This window comes from Oncorhynchus nerka, linkage group LG22, assembly GCF_034236695.1.
Source record: "Oncorhynchus nerka isolate Pitt River linkage group LG22, Oner_Uvic_2.0, whole genome shotgun sequence".
NCBI lineage: Eukaryota > Metazoa > Chordata > Actinopteri > Salmoniformes > Salmonidae > Oncorhynchus > Oncorhynchus nerka.
The window spans coordinates 76,259,753-76,282,770 of NC_088417.1; the positions used below are offsets into that span (position 1 = coordinate 76,259,753).

The 23,018-nt window shown below is 41.7% G+C and overlaps 1 protein-coding gene across 2 annotated transcripts in view; it reads right to left on the reverse strand.

Annotated features, from left to right (window-relative positions):
* LOC115105760 (dystrophin-related protein 2-like) overlaps nt 1–17,990 on the reverse strand; it is a 28,751-nt gene extending 10,761 nt beyond the window's left edge. The window contains exons 1-4 of one of the 2 annotated variants that reach the window (XM_029628111.2): nt 17,214–17,990; nt 16,873–16,947; nt 2,402–2,582; nt 544–700 (exon numbers count right to left, since the gene is read on the reverse strand). In XM_029628111.2, coding sequence (XP_029483971.1) covers nt 544–700; nt 2,402–2,582; nt 16,873–16,947; nt 17,214–17,331 — 531 coding nt within the window. In that variant the 5' untranslated portion in view covers nt 17,332–17,990. The remainder of the gene's footprint in view (nt 1–543; nt 701–2,401; nt 2,583–16,872; nt 16,948–17,213) is intronic. The other variant, XM_029628109.2, reaches the window with a different exon arrangement.
* Nucleotides 17,991–23,018: the final 5,028 nt, after the last annotated feature.

A 23,018-nucleotide genomic window follows, 5' to 3' on the forward strand; every position in this document is an offset into this window, starting at 1 on the left:
ACTTAGAAATGCCCTTGTTTTTGAAAGAAAAACACATTTTTGTCTATTAAAATAACATACATTTGATCAGAAATACAGTGTAGACATTTTTAATGTTGTAAATGACTATTGTAGCTGGAAACGGCAGATTTTTTATGGAATATCTACATAGACGTACAGAGGCCCATTATCAACAACCATCACTCCTGTGTTTCAATTGCACGTTGTGTTAACTAATCCAAGTTGATCTTTTGAAAAGGCTAATTGATCATTAGAAAACCCTTTGCAATTATGTTAGCACAGCTGAAAACTGTTGTTGAAGAAGCAATAAAACAAATGGGATAATGGGCCTCTGTACGCCTATGTAGATATTCCATTAAAAATAAATCTGCCGTTTCCAGCTACAATAGTCATTTACAACATTACCAATGTCTACACTGTATTTCTGATCAAATGTATGTTATTTTAATGGACAAAAAAAAAATATTTAAAAAACAAGGACATTTCGATGTGACCCCAAACTTTTGAACAGTAGTGTATATCTTATAGATTGTTTTGGCCTACCTGATGTATCTCACTTTGATGTTTGTAGCTTGTTATATCGCCATGTAAAGGCAAACTGTCAGATAGCTCCTCATCCTTCACAGATAGCCAATCAATGATGCCCTGTAGCGAACGCTGAAGCCTCTCATTAATGTCTGAGAGAGTCTCCAGTCCTTCACTGTGTGGATTGGAAATATATTTTGAAACACAGACAAACACGAATCGTACATACATTGTTAAATGTTGAGTAAATACAGCAATTTTCTCACAAATCATTCCAAAATATGTGAAGTTTGAAAGTGGGTAATCTATATGTGTGGGTGGTTAAGAATTTCAAACACATTAATGGATGTATTTGAAATGTACTGTAATGACTTCCTCAACCGCGCCAGACCATGCTCTCCATCTAGGCCTATCAGCACAGTGCGAGAATCTCAATTGCATAAACCTCACATCCTCTCTCCTCACCTCCTTCTCAAAACCTATTGGATGAGAAAGCCAGAGGTGAACTTCTCCAAATGGGTTTTAAGAAGGAGGCGAGGGGAGAGGATGTGAGGAGTATGCAATTGAGATTCTTCCAAAGATGCCCTAGAGTTCAACAGTGACCCCTGACCTGACCTAAACTTCAAGAGTCAATCAATGTCCTGCCAGAGGCCACTTCTGTGCCGAGCAGTCTGAATGAGGGAACCCTCAAACGCACAATCCAACATGGTACTGACAAGTAACATTCTTGCAGGGCATGTTCCCCTCTGTGTTATCTATGATTCAGAACAACGTCTACTTTCTGTCAGTTCAATGTCAACACCAGCAATTAAAATGCTACATCCAGCATGTCTATTAAGTGCTGTGAGTGTCAGTGGGGGTCCCTTCATGGTTTATGTGCTAATTAAAGCCTGGGAGATAAGCTCTGGGTTAGCAATAATTTACCCCGCTCTCCATAGAATTCTCCCTGGTTCAATAAGTTCCACTTTCCTTGGCAGTGACAAAAACAACACGGCACACAAGTAGCAATTTACCAAAACTGTAAACGGTAACCAAACAGGAAAATATAGAATTGACAAAACAGAGCCACAGACACTGGTCCAGAAAGTCAGGGGCTAAATGAACAGATGGCAGATGATAAGTAGCATGATATAAATACATCTAGGAGTGCACATCACAACATATTTGGTAAAGAAAACACACCACAGTTAAGGATATTGTGGAATAAATATCTATTATAATAATGATAATTTATTGAACTTTTATAGCGCTTTTCATTACAGACAGAATCTCAAACCGCTTGTTATTAAGCAAAATAAACAACAAGCAATTTAAAAATGATTATGTGATTTTACCATCACACAAATGCATGCTTCAAACTACCAGGGTTGTGTTTGACTTCTACTGGCATCACAGTAAAAATAAAAATGGGTTGTTCTGTATGAAAGCTGAAAGCTAATGCCCGGGGAAATGCAGGGTTGCATCTCTCTTCTTTCGCTTGACTGGTTTACCTTGTGTAATAATTAACCCAGAAACATCAGTCCTCACATCAGCGTACACAAGACATACACACATGGACAGGCATAACACACCCTCACATACTGTACACACACACTGCACAAATAAACATGCTCTTCGTAGACTCATGCTCATATTAAGACTCAACTTATACATAATATTATGAAAACACATTCATGCACATTACATCCATTAATACATATATTACATACAAAGATCATACTAAGTATGTGTGGTTTCTGCAGATCCAAGGCTAACGATAACATTTCAGACATGGCCCGTCAACAGAAATACATACTTTCTTCCCGGTGCTATACACTTCTCTCTAAGCATTAGGAATAATGCATTATACACAAATCCTGCCTCTGCAGAGTCCTACCTGGTGTTATGAGGATTGTGTTGGACTCCCCTACACCACAGACACATCTCACAGTCTTCACACTGCCCTCCCTGCTGGCTGGCTGATCGTTTGCCGTCTCTGGCCCATTCCTGGTCCCTCGGAACCCCAGGGTGTGGCTGTGGCTCACACTGACACTGTGGCATGGAGAGGCGTCCCCGAGCTAGATGAGACACAAGCAGGTACACATGACAGTTGGCCATTACAATACAAACAAATAAACAGCAAACGTAGACAAGAATCGGACTAAATCTTTAAGTGATTTATTCCTGCAAACTATATACTGTATCTGTTTTCATCTTTCAGCATGGTTGTGATCCTGACTGAGCCACTGTACATACTACAGTAAAATGTGTCACTGCAAATAAGGCAACCATTCTGTGTCTTGTGCCAAATCTATGAGACTAGGCATTACTGCATACTGGGAGTCATGCTCTCTAACACTACATACAGTGGGGAGAACAAGTATTTGATGCACTGCTAATTTTGCAGGTTTTCCTATTTACAAAGCATGTAGAGGTCTTACATTTTTATCATAGGTACACTTCAACTGTGAGAGACGGAATCTAAAACAAAAATCCAGAAAATCACATTGTATGATTTTTAAGTAATTCATTTGCATTTTATTGCATGACATACTGTAAGTATTTGATCACCCACCAACCAGTAAGAATTCCGGCTCACACACCTGTTAGTTTTTCTTTAAGAAGCCCTCCTGTTCTCCACTCATTACCTGTATTAACTGCACCTGTTTGAACTCGTTACCTGTATAAAAGACACCTGTCCACACACTCAATCAAACAGACTCCAACCTCTCCACAATGGCCAAGACCAGAGAGCTGTGTAAGGACATCAGGGATAAAATTGTAGACCTGCACAAGGCTGGGATGGGCTACAGGACAATATGCAAGCAGTTTGGTGAGAAGGCAACAACTGTTGGGCCAATTATTCAAGATCAAGATGACGGTCAATCACCCTCGGTCTGGGTATCCATGCACTCGCCGTGTTTGGAGGAAAAAGAAGGATGAGTACAACCCCAGAACACCATACCAACCGTGAAGCATGGAGGTGGAAACATAATTCTTTGGGGATACTTTTCTGCAAAGAGGACAGGACGACTGCACCGTATTGAGGGGAGGATGGATGGGGCCATGTATCGCGAGATCTTGGCCAACAACCTCCTTCCCTCAGTAAGAGCATTGAAGATGGGTTGTGGTTGGGTCTTCCAGCATGACAATGACCCGAAACACACAGCCAGGGCAACTAAGGAGTGGCTCCGTAAGAAGCATCTCAAGGTCCTGGAGTGGCCTAGCCAGTCTCCAGACCTGAACCCAATAGAAAATCTTTGGAGGGAGCTGAAAGTCTGTATTGCCCAGCAACAGCCCCGAAACCTGAAGGATCTGGAGAAGGAATGTATGGAGGAGTGGGCCAAAATCCCTGCTGCAGTGTGTGCAAATCTGGTCAAGAACTACAGGAAACGTATGATCTCTGTAATTGCAAACAAAGGTTTCTGTACCAAATATTATGTTCTGCTTTTCTGACGTATCACATACTTATGTCATGCAAAGGAATGCAAATTAATTACTTAAAAATCAAACAATGTGATTTTCTGGATTTTTGTTTTAGATTCCGTCTTTCACAGTTGAAGTGTACCTATGATAAAAATGACAGACCTCTATATGTTTTGTAGGAAGTAGGAAAACCTGCAAAATCAGCAGTGTATCAAATACTTGTTCTCCCCAGTGTATGTGGGATCTTAATTTGACCTATATTGTCACATCAAAATAGTCCTGCAGCAACAGGATTTGAACGGTTAGTCCATAATGTTGCTTGATCGATGGTTAGGCTATTAGATGGCCAAACATCGACTACATGAAAAGTGCAATACTGTTAATATGTGTGTTAGTGTGGGCTTTCAGTGTATTTATGCAAATCACAAAACTCATCTGCATTTCCTAGGGTGCAGGAAGATTCTCAGCAACAATAGAGTGCTCAAATTAAGATCCTACAGCCACATCATTGCCAGGAAAAACATAAAATGCATGTGACAGACATAACTTGCAGGGCAGAGTCATTTGGTAAAAGAGCCCATTATCACACATAATACAGTTATTGTATGTCACAATATCTCCGTAAAACAGGACTAAACAGAAATGGTTTCCTTATCATTTAGGGCCCTCTCACTATCTTAAAAATATAATTTTGGTGAGAAGTGAGAACCTTGCCTATGTTTGCGATTAGAGTGATGTTTCCAAAGGAACTTGGGTATTAGCTGGGGAGGAGTAGTGCAGTGCAGTTTCGCGGCCCCCGAAAGGTTAGAGTAAGCCCCTCACCCCCCTTTTACTTCAGGATGAATTTTTTCTTCCATGGGGCAGAAAGAAAAATGTGCAGTATTTATAGCGAATCTCATACGGTTTTACACATTTTGTCATGAGGCTGGGAGAAAATGTTGCTGTTTTAGAGCTCAGTACCTTGACACAAGGAGAGACCCAGATGCAGACACAGGAGGCATATGGTTGGAGTCTTACAATATCTATTAATACAATGGGGTAAGGCAAGAGAATGGTCGTGGACAGGCAAAAGGGTCCAAACCAGTTCAGAGTCCAAAAGGTACCGAAGGGCAGGCAGAATCAAGGTCAGGGCAGACAGGATGATCAGGCAGGTGGGAAAGTAGTCCAGAGTCAGGTAGGGTTCAAAATCAGGAAGACTAACAAAAAGATAAAAGCAAAAGGAGTACGGGAAAAATACACTGGTTGACTTGACTAACATACAAGGCAAACTGGCACAGAGAGACAGGAAACACAGGGATAAATACACTGGGGAGGTTTACGTGTTGCTGTGTGTTGTTGCCAACCTTACTTTGCTTCCTGACAACTTTACGGTTTTTACTTTTTAATTACCGTTTATATTTTTGGTTTTTCCCTCACTCAACTTTTTTTCATTCAACTTTTTCACTCCGGACGCTTTATCTGGACGTGGTTCGTCAGGACCTCCAACAGCCGAAACTAAGTAGTAACATTAACATGATGCCTTCTAATTGCAGTCGCTGTACTCAATATACAGGAGAACGATCGCCTTATGGCGAAGATAGTTGTGTTGCAAGCCCAGCTTCAGACGCAATCGTTAGCCAAGGGTAATTTCAGTGTAGGAAAGGATTAAACAGCGTCTGTGCCACCAGTAAGTACAGATAGTAACGTTAGTATAAATCCCCTCGCATGGTCCCCACAGCCGGACAACTTTCTCATGGTTTCTGACTGAAAATGTAGGAATGCTCAACCGGTGTCGCTCATTCAGCCGACAGAAACTTTTAAGCAGCTAGTCGAGTCTGAGGCCGAGCCTTCTTTTGTCTCTACTCCTCCGGTTACGGGGTCTGAGACTCCGAAGCTTCCCACCATTAGCTCTGACAAATTGAAAACCCTAGTCATTGGCGACTCCATTACCCGCAGTATTAGACTTAAAACGAATCATCCAGCGATCATACACTGTTTACCAGAGGGCAGGGCTACCGACGTTAAGGCTAATCTGAAGATGGTGCTGGCTAAAGCTAAAACTTGCGAGTGTAGAGAGTATAGAGATTTTGTTATCCACGTCGGCACCAACGATGTTAGGATGAAACAGTCAGAGGTCACCAAGTGCAACATAGCTTCAGCGTGTAAATCAGCTAGAAAGATGTCGGCATCGAGTAATTGTCTCTGGCCCCCTCCCAGTTAGGGGGAGTGATGAGCTCTGCAGCAGAGTCTCACAACTCAATCGCTGGTTGAAAACTGTTTTCTGCCCCTCCCAAAAGATAGAATTTGTAGATAATTGTCCCTCTTTCTGGGACTCACCCACAAACAGGACCAAGCCTGGCCTGCTGAGGAGTGACGGACTCCATCCTAGCTGGAGGGGTGCTCTTATCTTATCTACCAACATAGACAGGGCTCTAACTCCTCTAGCTCCACAATGAAATAGGGTGCAGGCCAGGCAGCAGGCTGTTAGCCAGCCTGCCAGCTTAGTGGAGTCTGCCACTAGCACAGTCAGTGTAGTCAGCTCAGGTATCCCCATTGAGACCGTGTCTGTGCCTCGACCTGGGTTGGGCAAAACTAAACATGGCGGTGTTCGCCTTAGCAATCTCACTAGGATAAAGACCTCCTCCATTCCTGTCATTATTGAAAGAAATCGTGATACCTCACATCTCAAAATAGGGCTACTTAATGTTAGATCCCTTACTTCAAAGGCAATTATAGTCAAGGAACTAATCACTGATCATAATCTTGATGTGTTGGCCTGACTGAAACATGGCTTAAGCCTGATGAATTTCTGTGTTAAATGAGGCCTCACCTCCTGGTTACACTAGTGACCATATCCCCCGTGCATCCCGCAAAGGCTGAGGTGTTGCTAACATTTACGATGGCAAATTTCAATTTACAAAAAAAAATGACGTTTTCGTTTTTTGAGCTTCTTAGTCATGAAATCTATGCAGCCTACTCAATCACTTTTTATAGCTACTGTTTACAGGCCTCCTGGGCCATATACAGCATTCCTCATTGAGTTCCCTGAATTCCTATTGGACCTTGTAGTCATAGCAGATAATATTCACATTTTTGGTGACTTTAATATTCACATGGAAAAGTCCACAGACCCACTCCAAAAGGCTTTCGGAGCCATCATCGACTCAGTGGGTTTTGTCCAACATGTCTCTGGACCTACTCACTGTCACAGTCATACTCTGGACCTAGTTTTGTCGCGTGGAATAAATGTTGTGGATCTTAATGTTTTTCCTCATAATCCGGGACTATCGGACCACCATTTTATTACGTTTGCAATTGCAACAAATAATCTGCTCAGACCCCAACCAAGGAGCATCAAAAGTCGTGCTATAAATTCACAGACAACACAAAGATTCCTTGATGCCCTTCCAGACTCCCTCTGCCTACCCAAGGACGTCAGAGGACAAAAATCAGTTAACCACCTAACTGAGGAACTCAATTTAACCTTGCACAATACCCTAGATGCAGTTGAACCCCTAAAAAATAAAAACATTTCTCATAAGAAACTAGCTCCCTGGTATACAGAAAATACCCGAGCTCTGAAGCAAGCTTCCAGAAAATTGGAATGGAAATGGCGTCACACCAAACTGGAAGTCTTCCGACTAGCTTGGAAAGACAGTACCGTGCAGTATCAAAGAGCCCTTACTGCTGCTCGATCATCCTATATTTCTTTTTGATACTGTCGCAAAGCTAACTAAAAAGCAGCATTCCCCAAGTGAGGATGGCTTTCACTTCAGCAGTAATAAATTCATGAACTTCTTTGAGGAAAAGATCATGATTATTAGAATGCAAATTACGGACTCCTCTTTAAATCTGCGTATTCCTTCAAAGCTCAGTTGTCCTGAGTCGGCACAACTCTGCCAGGACCTAGGATCAAGAGAGACACTCAAGTGTTTTAGTACTATATATCTTGACACAATGATGAAAATAATCATGGCCTCTAATCCTTCAAGCTGCATACTGGACTCTATTCCAACTAAACTACTGAAAGAGCTGCTTCCTGTGCTTGGCCCTCCTATGTTGAACATAATAAACGGCTCTCTATCCACCGGATGTGTACCAAACTCACTAAAGTGGCAGTAATAAAGCCTCTCTTGAAAAAGCCAAACCTTGACCCAGAAAATATAAAAAACTATATCGAATCTTCCATTCCTCTCAATATTTTTCGAAAAGGCTGTTGCGCAGCAACTCACTGCCTTCCTGAAGACAAACAATGTATACGAAATGCTTCAGTCTGGTTTTAGACCCCATCATAGCACTGAGACTGCACAGGTGAAGGTGGTAAATTACCTTTTAATGGCATCAGACCGAGGCTCTGCATCTGTCCTCGTGCTCCTAGACCTTAGTGCTGCTTTTGATAGCATCGATCACCACATTCTTTTGGAGAGATTGGAAACCCAAATTGGTCTACACGGACAAGTTCTGGCCTGGTTTAGATCTTATCTATCGGAAAGATATCAGTTTGTCTCTGTGAATGGTTTGTCCTCTGACAAATCAACTGTAAATTTCGGTGTTCCTCAAGGTTCCGTTTTAGGACCACTATTGTTTTCACTATATATTTTTCCTCTTGGGGATGTCATTCGAAAACATAATGTTAACTTTCACTGCTATGCGGATGACACACAGCTGTACATTTCAATGAAACATGGTGAAGCCCCAAAATTGACCTCGCTAAAAGCCTGTTTTTCAGACATAAGGAAGTGGGTGGCTGCAAACTTTCTACTTTTAAGCTCGGACAAAACTGAGATGCTTGTTCTAGGTCCCAAGAAACAAAGAGATCTTCTGTTGAATCTGACAATTAATCTTAATGGTTGTATAGTCGTCTCAAATAAAACTGTGAAGGACCTTGGCGTTACTCTGGACCCTGATCTCTCTTTTGATGAACATATCAAGACTGTTTCAAGGACAGCTTTTTTCCATCTACGTAACATTGCAAAAATCAGAAACTTTCTGTCCAAAAATTAAGCAGAAAAATTAATCCATGCTTTTGTCACTTCTAGGTTAGACTACTGCAATGCTCTACTTTCCGGCTACCCGGATAAAGCACTAAATAAACTTCAGTTAGTGCTATATACGGCTGCTAGAATCCTGACTAGAACCAAAACATTTGATCATATTACTCCAGTGCTAGCCTCCCTACACTGGCTTCCTGTCAAGGCAAGGGCTGATTTCACTGCTTTTTTACTGCTAACCTACAAAGCATTACATGGACTTGCTCCTACCTATCTCTTTGATTTGGTTCTAGCGTACATACTTACACGTACGCTACGGTCACAAGACACAGGCCTCCTAATTGTCCCTAGAATTTCTAAGCAAACAGCTGGAGACAGGGCTTTCTCCTATAGAGCTCCATTTTTATGGAAGGTCTGCCTACCCATGTGAGAGACGCAAACTCGGTCTCAACCTTTAAGTCTTTACTGAAGACTCATCTCTTCAGTGGGTCATATGATTGAGTGTAGTCTGGCCCAGGAGTGTGAAGATGAACGGAAAGGCTCTGGAGCAACGAACCGCCCTTGCTGTCTCTGCCTGGGCGGTTCCCCTCTTTCCACTGGGATTCTCTGCCTCTAACCCTATTACAGGGGCTGAGTCACTGGCTTACTGGTGCTCTTTCATGCCGTCCCTAGGAGGGGTGCGTCACTTGAGTGGGTTGAGTCACTGATGTGATCTTCCTGTCTGGGTTGGCGCCCCCCCTTGGGTTGTGCCGTGGCGGAGATCTTTGTGGGCTATACTCGGCCTTGTCTCAGGATGGTAAGTTGGTGGTTGAAGATATCCCTCTAGTGGTGTGGGGGCTGTGCTTTGGCAAAGTGAGTGGGGTTATATCCTTCCTGTTTGGCCCTGTCCGGGGGTATCATCGGATGGGGCCACAGTGTCTCCTGATCCCTCCTGTCTCAGCCTCCAGTATTTATGCTGCAGTAGTTTATGTGTCCGGGGGCTAGGGTCAGTTTGTTATATCTGGAGTACTTCTCCTGTCTTATCCGGTGTCCTGTGTGAATTTAAGTATGCTCTCTCTAATTCTCTCTTTCTCTCTTTCTTTCTCTCTCTCGGAGGACCTGAGCCCTAGGACCATGCCACATGTCTACCTGGCATGATGACTCCTTGCTGTCCCCAGTCCACCTGGCCGTGCTGCTGCTCCAGTTTCAACTGTTCTGCCTGCGGCTACGGAATCCTGACCTGTTCACCGGACGTGCTACCTGTCCCAGACCTATTATTTGACCATGCTGGTCATTTATGAACATTTGAACATCTTGGCCATGTTCTGTTATAATCTCCACCCGGCACAGCCAGAAGAGGACTGGCCACCCCTCATAGCCTGGTTCCTCTCTAGGTTTCTTCCTAGGTTTGGCCTTTCTAGGGAGCTTTTCCTAGCCAATGTGCTTCAAACAGCAAGCATTGCTTGCTGGTGAGGATGATGAGCATGCAGATGAGTGTTCAGAGATGCTTTTCTGATAATTTCTGCAGAAATTCTTCGGTTGTGCAAACCCACAGTTTCATCAGCTGTCCAGGTGGTGGGTCTCAGACGATTCCGCAGGTGATGAAGCCGGATGTGGAAGTCCTGGACTGGCATGGTTACATGTGGTCTGCAGTTGTGAAGCCGGTTGGACGTACTGCCAAATTCTCTAAAATGATGTTGGAGGAGGCTTATGGTAGAGACATTAACATTAAATTCTCTGGCAACAGCTCTGGTGGACATTCCTGCAGTCAGCATGCCAACTGCACACTCCCTCAAAACTTGAGACATCTGTGACATGGTGTTGTGAGACAAAACTGCACATTTAGAGTGGCCTTGTATTATCCCAAGGACGAGGTACAACTGTGTAACGATCATGCTGTTATGATTGTGACAATGGTGGTTCGAGTATTGTATGTTTAAATCGATAAAAAAACAGAGAACTTTATAGACCATGAGTGTCTTATTGTACTATATGTAATGAAGACATGAATAAGGGGTAATGGTATAGCTGACCCTGCTCCTTCCTGATTAATTTAGGATTATAGACAAACCTAATGGAGTTATCCAAATCTCCGGACAAACGTTTTAGGAACCACAGTCTTGCGAGAAATAATTATTTAAAGTCAGAGCACGCTATTGCAAGAAACTACATTTTTTTGTTAATATCCATTATTGGCAGTTTTTAGAATTTGTTTTACTTCTTGGAAGAGTTTATAATTGTGATCCTTTGCTCCAAACAAGGGAATTTCCAAGCATTGAGCCGACATGGAAATTAATAATATTGAAAGTATTTTGAAAAATCCCCAAACAAATCTTTTCCCTATAAAATTCCACTAAATGTCAATTTTAAGCAAAAACATTATGCAACAAAATCCTTATTTTTTTTTACGATAAAAATAAAGTTTCCCTGATGGACAAGGGTTGTCCCGACTTTCAAGAATCTGAGATAATTTCCTGCTATTCCACACATTTTGCCATGAGGTTGAGAGAAAATGTTGCAGTTTTAAAGCTATTTTCCTGTAATTCTTAACATTTCTTTCATATGCTATGCTATCTCTGGGCTCGGGGGTGTGTGCTACGCCAGTGCTGGTGCAGGAATTCAACTCTGTTGCCTGGCAAGAAGCAAGTTTGTCTCACACTGTCTGTCTGACACTGTCTTGTCACAATCGTTATAATAAGTGAACCAAGACGCAGCGTGGTATGGTTCCATCCTCTTTATATGGAAGTGAAACTCAAAGAAAACAATAAAGCGCAAAACGAAACGTGACGCTACTATAGTGCTCGCAGGCAACTATACATAGACAAACAATATCCCATAACCCACAGGTGGAAAAATGCAACTTAAGTATGATCCCCAATTAGAGACAACGATTACCAGCTGCCTCTAATTGGGAATCATACACAAACCCCAACATAGAAAATAAAACATAGACCCCACATAGAAAATATAAATTAGACTAAAACCTCATGTCACACCTGACCTACTCTACCATAGAAATTACAGGCTTTCCATGATCAGGACGTGACAGCTCTTTGATACGTGATCTGATATAAGCCTTTTAGATTCAATTTCTGTCTAAGGACCAGAGCTTTTGAATCAGTGAAGTTCCCTTAAAAAAGAATTAACTGAAAAAACATAGAGTACCTCATGATAAGCTGTAGACCACACTACCTACCAAGAGAGTTTGCATCAATATTTTCCATAGCAGTCTATTTACCATCACAAACTAATGCTGGCACTAAGACCACACTCAACGAGTTGTATAAAGCCATAAGCAAACAATAAAGTGCTCATCCAGAAGCAGCACTCCAGTGGCTGGGGAACCTTAAATCCATTTTACGAATTTCTACAAGCATGTCACATGTGAAACTCTAGACCACCTTTGAGGGACACTCAAATTAGTAAGACATTAAGTTTGGTATTGTTACATAAGACAGATGGTTACTTAAGGCAAAAATGAAAGTAGGGTGGTTGGTTGGGGTGGATGGCTAGGTGTATAACGTGAATGTCTAGCAACCCAAAGGTTACGAGTTCTAATCTCTTCATGGACAACTTTAGCATTTGAGCTAATTAGCAACTTTTCAGCTACTTACCACTTTTTTAGCTACTTTGTAACTACTTAGCATGTTAGCTAACCCTTCCCCTAACCCTATACCTTAACCCTTTAACCTAATTCCTAAACGTAACCCTAACGCCTAACCCTAATACCTAGCCGAGCTAACGTTAGCCACCTAGCCACCTAGCTAGAATTCGCAACATATTGTACGTTTTGCAAATTCATGCGAATCCACAAATTAATACATTCCATAGAAACGTAACATATCATACTAAATGGAATGTCTTGGAGAATACGAATAATTAAAAAATTCAACAACTTTTGCACTTATTTTACTTTTAGCCTCACCACTAGAAAGCCTCAGACAGCCTCACTACAGCCCCAGACAGTCTGCAGTCTGCATCAGACCTGTTGACCTGTAGCCCTATTACATTGGCTGTGTAGAACAGGAGTTAGAGGCCTTTTTAAATCAAACTAAGATCCTACATCTGTAGTACCATAAGGCATGGATTGCCAAGAAAAAGATATGGTGCATATGACAGACATAACTTGCAGGGCAGAGGGGGGGGGGGCAGGTTGCCTAGTGGTTAGAGCGAAAGATTGCAAGATCGCATCCCCGAGCTGACAAGGTTATAATCTGTTGTTCTGCCCCTGAACAAGGCAGTTAACCCATTGTTCCTAGGCCATCATTGAAAATAAGAATTTGTTTTTAACTGACTTGCCTAAAGGTTAAAAAAAAAGGTCAAAAAATGTGATCTTATATCTATACACTAGACAGACCTTTTCAGTAGGCCATTCCAAGACATTTAAATGTTTCCCCTTAAACCACCCCTAGTGTTGCTTTAGCAGTATGCTTAGGGTCATTGTCCTGATGGAAGGTGAACCTCCGTCCCATTCTCAAATTTCTGGAAGACTGAAACAGGTTTCCTTCAAGAATTTCCCTGTATTTAGCGCCATCCATCATTCCTTCAATTCTGACCAGTTTCCCAGTCCCTGCCGATGAAAAACATCCCCACAGCATGATGCTGCCACCACCATGCTTCACTGTGGGGATGGTATTCTCCGGGTTATGGCAAGTGTTGGGTTTGCACCAGACATAGCGTTTTCCTTGATGGCCAAAAAGCTCAATTTTAGTCTCATCTGACCAGAGTACCTTCTTCCATATGTTTGGGGAGTCTCCCACATCCTTTTTGGCGAACACCAAACGTGTTTGCTTATTTTTTTCTTTAAGCAATGACTTTTTTCTGGCTACTCTTCTGTAAAGCCCAGCTTTGTGGAGTGTACGGCATAAAGTGGTCCTATGGACAGATACTCCAATCTCTGCTGTGGAGCTTTGCAGCTCCTTCAGGGTTATCTTTGGTCTCTTTGTTGCCTCTCTGATTAATGCCCTCCTTGCCTGGTATGTGAGTTTTGGCGGGCGGCTCTCTCTTGGCAGGTTTGTTGTGGTACCATATTTTTTCAATTTTTTCATAATGGATTTAATGGTGCCCGTGGGATGTTCAAAGTTTTGGATATTTTTTATAACCCAACCCTGATCTTTACTTCTCCACAACTTTGTCCCTGACCTGTTTGGAGAGCTTCTTGGTCTTCATAGTGCTGCTTCGTTGGTGGTGTGCCTTGCTTATTGGTGTTGCAGACTCTGGGGCCTTTCAGAACAGGTGTATACAGTGGGGCAAAAAAGTATTTAGTCAGCCACCAATTGTGCAAGTTCTCCCACTTAAAAGATGAGAGAGGCCTGTTATTTTCATCATAGGTACACTTCTTCTTTAAGAGGCTCCTCTGTCCTCCACTCGTTACCTGTATTAATGGCAACTGTTTGAACTTGTTATCAGTATAAAAGACACCTGTCCACAACCTCAAACAGTCACACTCCAAACTCCACTATGGCCAAGACCAAAGAGCTGTCAAAGGACACCAGAAACAAAATTGTAGACCTGCTCAAATCCTGCAGTGCCAGACGTGTCCCCCTGCTTAAGCCATGTCCAGGCCCGTCTGAAGTTTGCTAGAGAGCATTTGGATGATCCAGAAGAAGATTGGGAGAATGTCATATGTCAGATGAAACCAAAATATAACTTTTTGGTAAAAACTCAACTCGTCGTGTTTGGAGGACAAAGAATGCTTAGTTGCATCCAAAGAACACCATACCTACCAGAACGACTGATCCGTGTAAAGGAAAGAATGAATGGGGCCATGTATCGTGAGATTTTGAGTGAAAACCTCCTTCCATCAGCAAGGGCATTGAAGATGAAACGTGGCTGGGTCTTTCAGCATGACAATGATCCCAAACACACCGCCCGGGCAACGAAGGAGTGGCTTCGTAAGAAGCATTTCAAGGTCCTGGAGTGGCCTAGCCAGTCTCCAGATCTCAACCCCATAGAAAATCTTTGGAGGGAGTTGAAAGTCCGTGTTGCCCAGCAACAGCCCCAAAACATCACTGCTCTAGAGGAGATCTGCATGGAGGAATGGGCCAAAATACCAGCAACAGTGTGTGAAAACCTTGTGAGGACTTACGTTTGACCTCTGTCATTGCCAACAAAGGGTATATAACAAAGTATTGAGATAAACTTTTGTTATTGACCAAATGCTTATTTTCCACCATAATTTGGAAATAAATTCATTAAAAATCTTACAATGTGATTTTTTGGATTTTTCTTTCTCATTTTGTCTGTCATAGTTGAAGTGTACCTATGATGAAAATTTACAGGCCTCTCTCATCTTTTTAAGTGGGAGAACTTGCACAATTGGTGCCTGACTAAATACTTTTTTGCCCCACTGTATATACTGAGATCATGTGACAGATCATGTGTCACTTAGATTGCACACAGGTAGACTTTATTTAACTAATTATGTGACTTCTGAATGTAATTGGTTGCACCAGATCTTATTTAGGGGCTTCATAGCAAGGGGAGTGACTACATATGCACGCACCACTTTTCCGTTTTTTATTTTTTCAAATTTTTTGAAACAAGTTTTTTTTTTCATTTCACTTCACCAGTTTGGACTATTCTTTGTATGTCCATTGCATGAAATCGAAGTAAAAATCCATTTAAATTACAGGTTGTAATGCAACAAAATAGGAAAAACGCCAAGGGGGTGAATACTTTTGCAAGGTAGTGCATAACAGTAAAAGTAACTATTATTTTCAACCCAGCAAGCCTTAGAAATCCATGTTAAAGGTTTAGACATTCTCATCCTACCACAGAGAAAATCCTTTAAATAAACAGTTAAATGAATTCACTCCTCAGGCCTTCAAATGATTTCATGAGCACTCTTTTTGAAGACAAGTCTCTGAAATAATGAACTGTACAATGCAGAGAAATAAAATGGTTAATACGCTTAGCTGAGCAGAAAATCTAATTAATCTGGTGTTTTCAGCCAGAGAGGAAAACAAGTCAACACCTCTGTCTCTGCAAACTAACACGGACACACATACGGGATAAACGAACAAAGCAAACATTCAAAGTAAATCAACGTCATACGTAAATATCAATATTTGTCTATTGTGCAAAGACATGGCTTTTCCCCACAATAGCATTCAAGCTGTGGCAATTTGGTACCAGCTTAAACAAGCACTTTGGAATAAAAAAAATAAACAAACCCCTGCTTTGAACCCATTTTAAGCAGACCTCAGGGTTCCAGCAGCACTATATTAGTATGGTAATAGTATGGTTACTGCCTTTTATTTTATTTAACCTTTATTTAACTAGGCAAGTCAGTTAAGAACAAAATCTTATTGACAATGACGGCCTACCAAAGCGCAAAAGGCCTCATGCGGGGACGGGGGCCTGGGATTCAAAATAAAAAATAAAAACAATATCAATTTAGGACAAAACACAAATCACAACAAGAGAGACAACGCAACACTACATAAAGAGAGACCTAAGACAACAACATACTGTAACAAGGCAGCAACACATGACACCACAGCATTGTTGCAACACAAGATGGTAGCAGCACAAAACATGGTACAAACATTATTGGGCACAGACAACAGCACAAAGGGCAAGAAGGTAGAGACAACAATATATCACACGAAGCAACCACACCTGTCAGTAAGAGTGTCCATTATTTAGTTTTTTAATGAAGAGATTGAGATAAAACTGTCCAGTTTGAGTGTTTGTTGCAGCTCGTTCCAGTCGCTAGCTGCAGCGAACTGAAAAGAGGAGCAACCCAGGGATATGTGTGCTTTGGGGACCTTTAACAGAATGTGACTGACAGAACGGGTGTTGTATGTGGAGGATGAGGGCTGCTTTAAAAGAGTCTGGCACATGCACTTTAGTACAGACACTTTAGTAAAGAAGGCAAGTGCCTTCACATCCCTCTATGTTGCCTGAGTGAGTGAAAACCAAAGACACTTTAATAAAAGATTACAATTTCAGAGTAATGCACATGCTTGACTGTTGTATTTCTACTTACGGTCAATGTCCCTGGTCAGGTTGGTGGTCATCCAGTCACAGAGCCCTGATTCCATTCCATTGGAGTGACTGTGGTCTGGAGGACATAGCATAATGTGCTGCTGTTTCACATGGATCTCCTCATGCAGTCTGTGAGTCTTTAACATACAATGACAGCATAACAATCTCAGACTGCTTACGACTTCACATTAGTTAATTGCACTTCTGTGCAAATTGTGTAATGCAACTCTTGATTGGTATGAAGGAAAATACATAACTTACAAACTATTATCAACTACATAGAAATGAATTACTCGAGATATCATCACACACAGACAAAAGTGATTCACAGCTGAATCTTACCATTGCGCTCAATCGTTCCACAGACTAGACAATGTTCCGAGGACAACCAAAAGTCTCTGTGGTTCCTGAGAGAAAGGACGTCCACAATCTGCTCACTGCCACACCCGTCCTGCTGCATCACTCACAGCGCCAAAAGGAGAAGAGAAATTGAAAAGCAAATGAAAGCCAGCAGCCAGCAGCAACGGAGCCGATGAGGATAATGCCACATTAACTCATCCTCATCTTCAGTGCACTCAAGTAGACTTCCAGAGGACGACACATGCACAGGGACCTCCAGCGCCTCAAAGAGCAGGCTGAGGGGGGAAGGGAAGGGTGACCCTCCTCAGGGGGTGGCTGAATCACTGGAACTGGCAGTGTCTAGGTTCTCTATGGGGAAGGATTCTCTTTTGATGTCCAATATTACATATCTTCTGTGATGAGATGTCTAGTGGTGCCTTATGGTAATCAATAAGTATATGGGAAATAGCGGAGTTATCTTCATGCTATAATGAAAGCTATTCACAGTTCAAGGTAATTTCTTATTATGGCATGGTAGTACCCTTAGGACATATGTCTATACAAGGATGAATATCAGTATGTGCTTATAAAGGCCAAATTCAGGGTCGCTTTCAGTGGTCAAACATTCATTGACGACCAGCATTTAAAGTGTATGAAATCTATGGGATGAAATCTATAAACTATGAAATGGCACCACCTGGTGCCTGGATAGCAATTTACAGTAGCTCAAACAGGGGAAGAGCTGTCCTCCACCGGAAGTGTAAACTACTTAAGTAAAAATACTTTAAAGTACTACTTAAGTTGTTTTTTGGGGTATCTGTACTTTACTTTACTATTTCTATTTTTTACAACTTATAATTTTACATCACTACATTCCAAAAGAAAATATTATACTTTTTAATCCATACATTTCCCTGACAACCCAAAGTACTAGTTACATGTTGAATGCTTAGCAGAAAATTGTGAAATTCACACATTTATCAAGATAACACATGGTCATCCCTACTGCCTATCTTCTGGGGGACACACTAAACACACATGCATCTTTTGTAAATAATGTCTGTGTTGGTGTGTGCCCCTGGCTATCCGGAAATTTGAAAAACAAGACAATGGTGCCGTCTGCTTTGCTTAATATAAGTAATATGAAATTATTTATACTTTTACTTTTGATACTTAAGTATATTTTAGCAATTGCATTTACTTTTGATACTTGAGTATATTTAAAACCAAATACTTTAAAAACTTCTATTCAAGGAATATTTTACTGGGTGACTTTCACTTGAGTAACTTTCTAATAAGGTACCTATACTTTTACTCAACGATGAAAATTGGGTTATTTTTCCACCACTGCTGTCCACTACACACCACACCCCACTCAATAAATGTCAAATGGCTACAACAACACATTTTTTTTATTCTAAATTTTGTTCAACAATATTATCTAATTGGTATGCTTTTCACACAGACAGTTAAGTATGTTGATTAAATTATATCCTGTGTGAGTTGAATACCAGCTAGAATGGAGCACATTACAGAATTACAAATTGTAAAAACCATTCTGCTGTGCAGCTAGTACCACACATTGTGTGTCAGCCATAGAGATAGATAGAGGGCTCTAGATGGATATAACCAACGATGTATATACACTAAATGACTGACAATGGGCACTGTTTTGAAATCACCGCGCCTCCATCTTAGCACTCCCCCACCAGTCTAAAAAATATTTTATTAATGTATACATTTGTTTTTTCCATGTTTATTCTATTACAGACACCTTAATTCATACTTTTTAAATGATATGTGATCAACAAAAAATAAAACAAATAATGAAAGTTCTAATGTTACTGTACCCACTACAACAATAAAATACTTAAATACATGTAATTTTGTCTTTGAAACGTTTCACTGAAATACTGTAGAATTCCATTCATTCCTATGGAGGAATGCTCCTTCAAAGCCTCTCACTGGCCAATACATAGCATCAGCAATTCAGGGTTTATATACATCGCTAGGTATAACTCGTTTTAATTTCGACATTGCCATTGAGGGCTTCTACCATTTTGAAGTAGTCAACTGGGTGGGGATTCCCTGGGGTTGGGAGCAATGACTGTATATATGAATGGACAAAGCTATCGATCACGTGACACCACTAATTCCTATGTGAAGACTCAATAGTGGATTGAAGCCGAATGAAGTCAGTTAAGATGGTGTCTCATGGAGGAGACATAACATGCGCAGTTTGAGCTATTCTAGGAAGTGACGTTGCAGGTTAGCTCAGTGCTCCGTCTCTCATTGAGTAACTCAAGTTGAAGGCCTACCAGGCTACTGCAGGCTGCCATTAGCAACTAAATTATACTTAATTTCTTCTGTGGGTGATTTTAAAATAATTGGTTCAAGGACATACAGTGAGTGCATTCAAAAAGTATTCAGGCCCCTTGACTTTTTCCACATTTTGTTACATTACAGCCTTATTCTAAAATGTATAAAATTGTTTTTCCCCTTATTAATTTACACACAATACCCCACAATTACAAAGCAAAAAATGTTTTAGACATTTTTGCAAATTTATAAAATAAAAAAACTGAAATATCAACATTTACATAAGTATTCAGACCCTTTACTCAGTACTTTGTTGAAGCACCTTTAGCAGCGATTATAGTCTTGAGTCTTCTTGGGTATTGTCACGTCTGTGTCTGCGTCTGCGTCTGCTCCTGCTTCTCCCCTCCGGCGTTCAACGTCGCCAGAGTACTAACCACCGGTCCTGGGATTCATTATTACGCACACCTGGAACTCATCATTACGTGCACGTGTGAATCATTACACCTGGACTCCATTACCTTCATTTCCTCCCCTTTATATGTCTCGCTTCTCAAGCCGGTGGTTTCTGGTCCCCTAGCTGATGCTGTCCCCCACGACACACCTCCACCCCTGGACATCGAGGGGAGCCCGGCGTACGTTGTCAGATCCCTACTGAACTCCCAAAGTTGTGGGGGTCGGCTCCAGTATCTGGTGGACTGGGAGGAGTGTGGCCCAGAGGAGCGGTGTTGGGTTCGGGTGGAGGACATTCTGGACCCAAACATCATCCGTGATTTCCACCTTCGCCGCCTGGACCGACCCCCTCCTCGTCCTCAGGGTCGTCCTGAGGATGGAGCCGCACATCAGAGGGAAGGGGATACTGTCATGTCTGCTCCTGCTTCTCCCCTCAGGCGCACGACGTCGCCAGAGTACTAACCACCGGTCTTGGGATTCCTTGATTCATACCTGGACTCCATTACCTTAATTTCCTCCCCTTTGTATGTCACTCTCCCAGGTTCCCTCACCAGTTGGTATTGTTCTTGTGTATCAGCATACTGCCTTATGTTAGTGTTGTGGTCTTCTTGTTTTATTAAAGCGTTTCACCTGCACCTGCTTCCGACTCACCGCCCCATCATTACAGGTATGAGACTACAGGCTTGGCGCATATTTGGGGAGTTTCTCCCATTCTTCTCTGCAGATCCTCTCAAGCTCTGTCAGTTTGGATGAGGAGCATTGTTGCACAGCTATTTTCAGGTCTCTCCAGAGATGTTCAATTGGGTTCAAGTCCGGGCCACTGAAGGACAATCAGAGTCTTGTCCCTTCGCCCCAGTCTGAGGTCCTGAGCACAATGGAGCAGGTTTTCATCAAGGATCTCTCTCTATACTTGCTTAGTTCATCTTCCCCTCAATTCTGACTAGTCTCCCAGTCACTGCTGCCGAAAAACCCAGACACAGCATGATGCTGCCATCACCATGCTTCACCGTAGGGATGGTGCCAGGTTCACTCTAGACGTGACACTTAGAATTCAGGCCAAAGAGTTCAATCTTGGTTTCATCAGACCAGAGAATCTTGTTTCTCATGGTATGATTTGTCCTTTAGGTGCCTTTTGGCAAACTCCAAGCGGGCTGTCATGTGCCTTTTAGTGAGGAGTGGCTTCCGTCTGGCCACTCTACCATAAAGGCCTGATTGGTGGAGGGATGTAGAGATGGTTGTCCTTCTAGAAGGTTCTCCCATCTCCACAGAGGAACTCTGGAGCTCTGTCAGAGTTATTGGGTTCTTGGTCACCTTCCTGACCAAGGCCCTTCTCCCCCGATTGTTCAGTTTGGCCGGCAGCCAGCTCTAGAAAGCCTTGGTGGTTCCAAACTTCTTCCATTGAAGAATGATGCAGAAATGTTTTGGTACCCTTGCCAAGATCTGTGCCTTGACACAATCCTGTCTGAGCGCTACGGACATTTCCTTCGACCTCATGTCTTGGTTTTTTGCTCTTACATGCACTGTCAACTGTGGGACATTATTTAGACAGGTGTGCCTTTCCAAATCATGTCCAATTAATTGAATTAACCATAGGTGGACTCCAATCAAGTTGTAGAATCATCTCAAGGATGATCAATGGAAACAAGATGCACCTGAGCTCAATTTCGAATCTCAAAGCAAAGGGTCTAAATACTTATGTAAATAAGGTATTTCTGTTTTATTATTTTTTATAAATTTGCAAAAAGCTCTAAACCTGTTTTCACTTTGTCATTATGGGGTGTGTAGATTGATGAGGAAAAACATGAATTTAATACATTTTAGAACAAGGCTGTAATGTAACAAAATATGGAAAAAGGTCAGGGATCTGAATTACTTTCTGAAAGCACTGTACATCTGCTGTATTAGAAGCAATTATTGGTACCATGATTGTCTTTGAAGAAAAATGTATTTATTTGTAAAAAATATTTACACAAAGATTACCTCCATTCACTATAATGTAGGATGATGTCGCAATGTTATCGTTCTCGCTCAGTTTCAAAATAAAAGCCTGAAACTATGTCTAAAGACTGTTGACACCTTGAGGAAGCGATAGGAAAAGGAATCTGGTTGATATCCCTTTAAATGGAGCAAAGGCAGGCTATGGAACATGGAGTTTTCAAAATAGAAGCCACTTCCGGGTTTGATTTTCCTCAGGGTTTCGCCTGCAATATCCGTTCTGTTATACTCACAGACAATATTTTTGACAGTTTTGGCAACTTTAGAGTGTTTTCTATCCAATACTAATAATAATATGCATATATTAGCAACTGAGACTGAGGAGCAGGCCGTTTAGTTTGGGCAACTTATTCATCCAAGCAACTCAATACTGCCCCCCAGCCATAAGAAGTTAAGCCTAACATTTCAAGAAGCCATACACAGTGTTGCAATGCTATCAGTTTGAGACATCTAGCTGGTGGCAATAAATACATTACTTGTTCAGTAATTAAAGTTGGAAATTCAAACATTGCCTATTGTACAATATATATATTTTGAATATACAACTGTCCTGAGTAGGATACCTGAATGACATGAGCCATCCTCGCGCTCTCTCCCAGCTTGGATAGAAAGTTATTGTGCATAAATGTCACAAGAATTTTCAATCCCAATGATGATAACTCAACTATTTTATAACTTTGACCAATTCCCAGAGGTTTGTAAGACCCTGGGTTTAATAATAATCAGGCAAAGTATCAGATTCTGCAAAAGGTTAATTCTTTATTCAGAGCGTACTCTGAAGTCAAAAAAGCAAACACAGTCATTTTATAACTCCCACCCCCACCTACACACACACACACACACACACACACACACACACACACACACACACACAGTTTATCACTTTTCTACCAGCCTGGCAGTTTATAGCCGTTCCTCTCCTCCCTAGATTAGAGGGGCCTTGGAAGGGCCCTCTTTCCTGTTGTCAGTTTTCAGAGTTATAACCAGGTCATGTGTAGTTCAGTTGTCCTTTGTTTTCTCAACTATACCCAGCTCATATTGCGA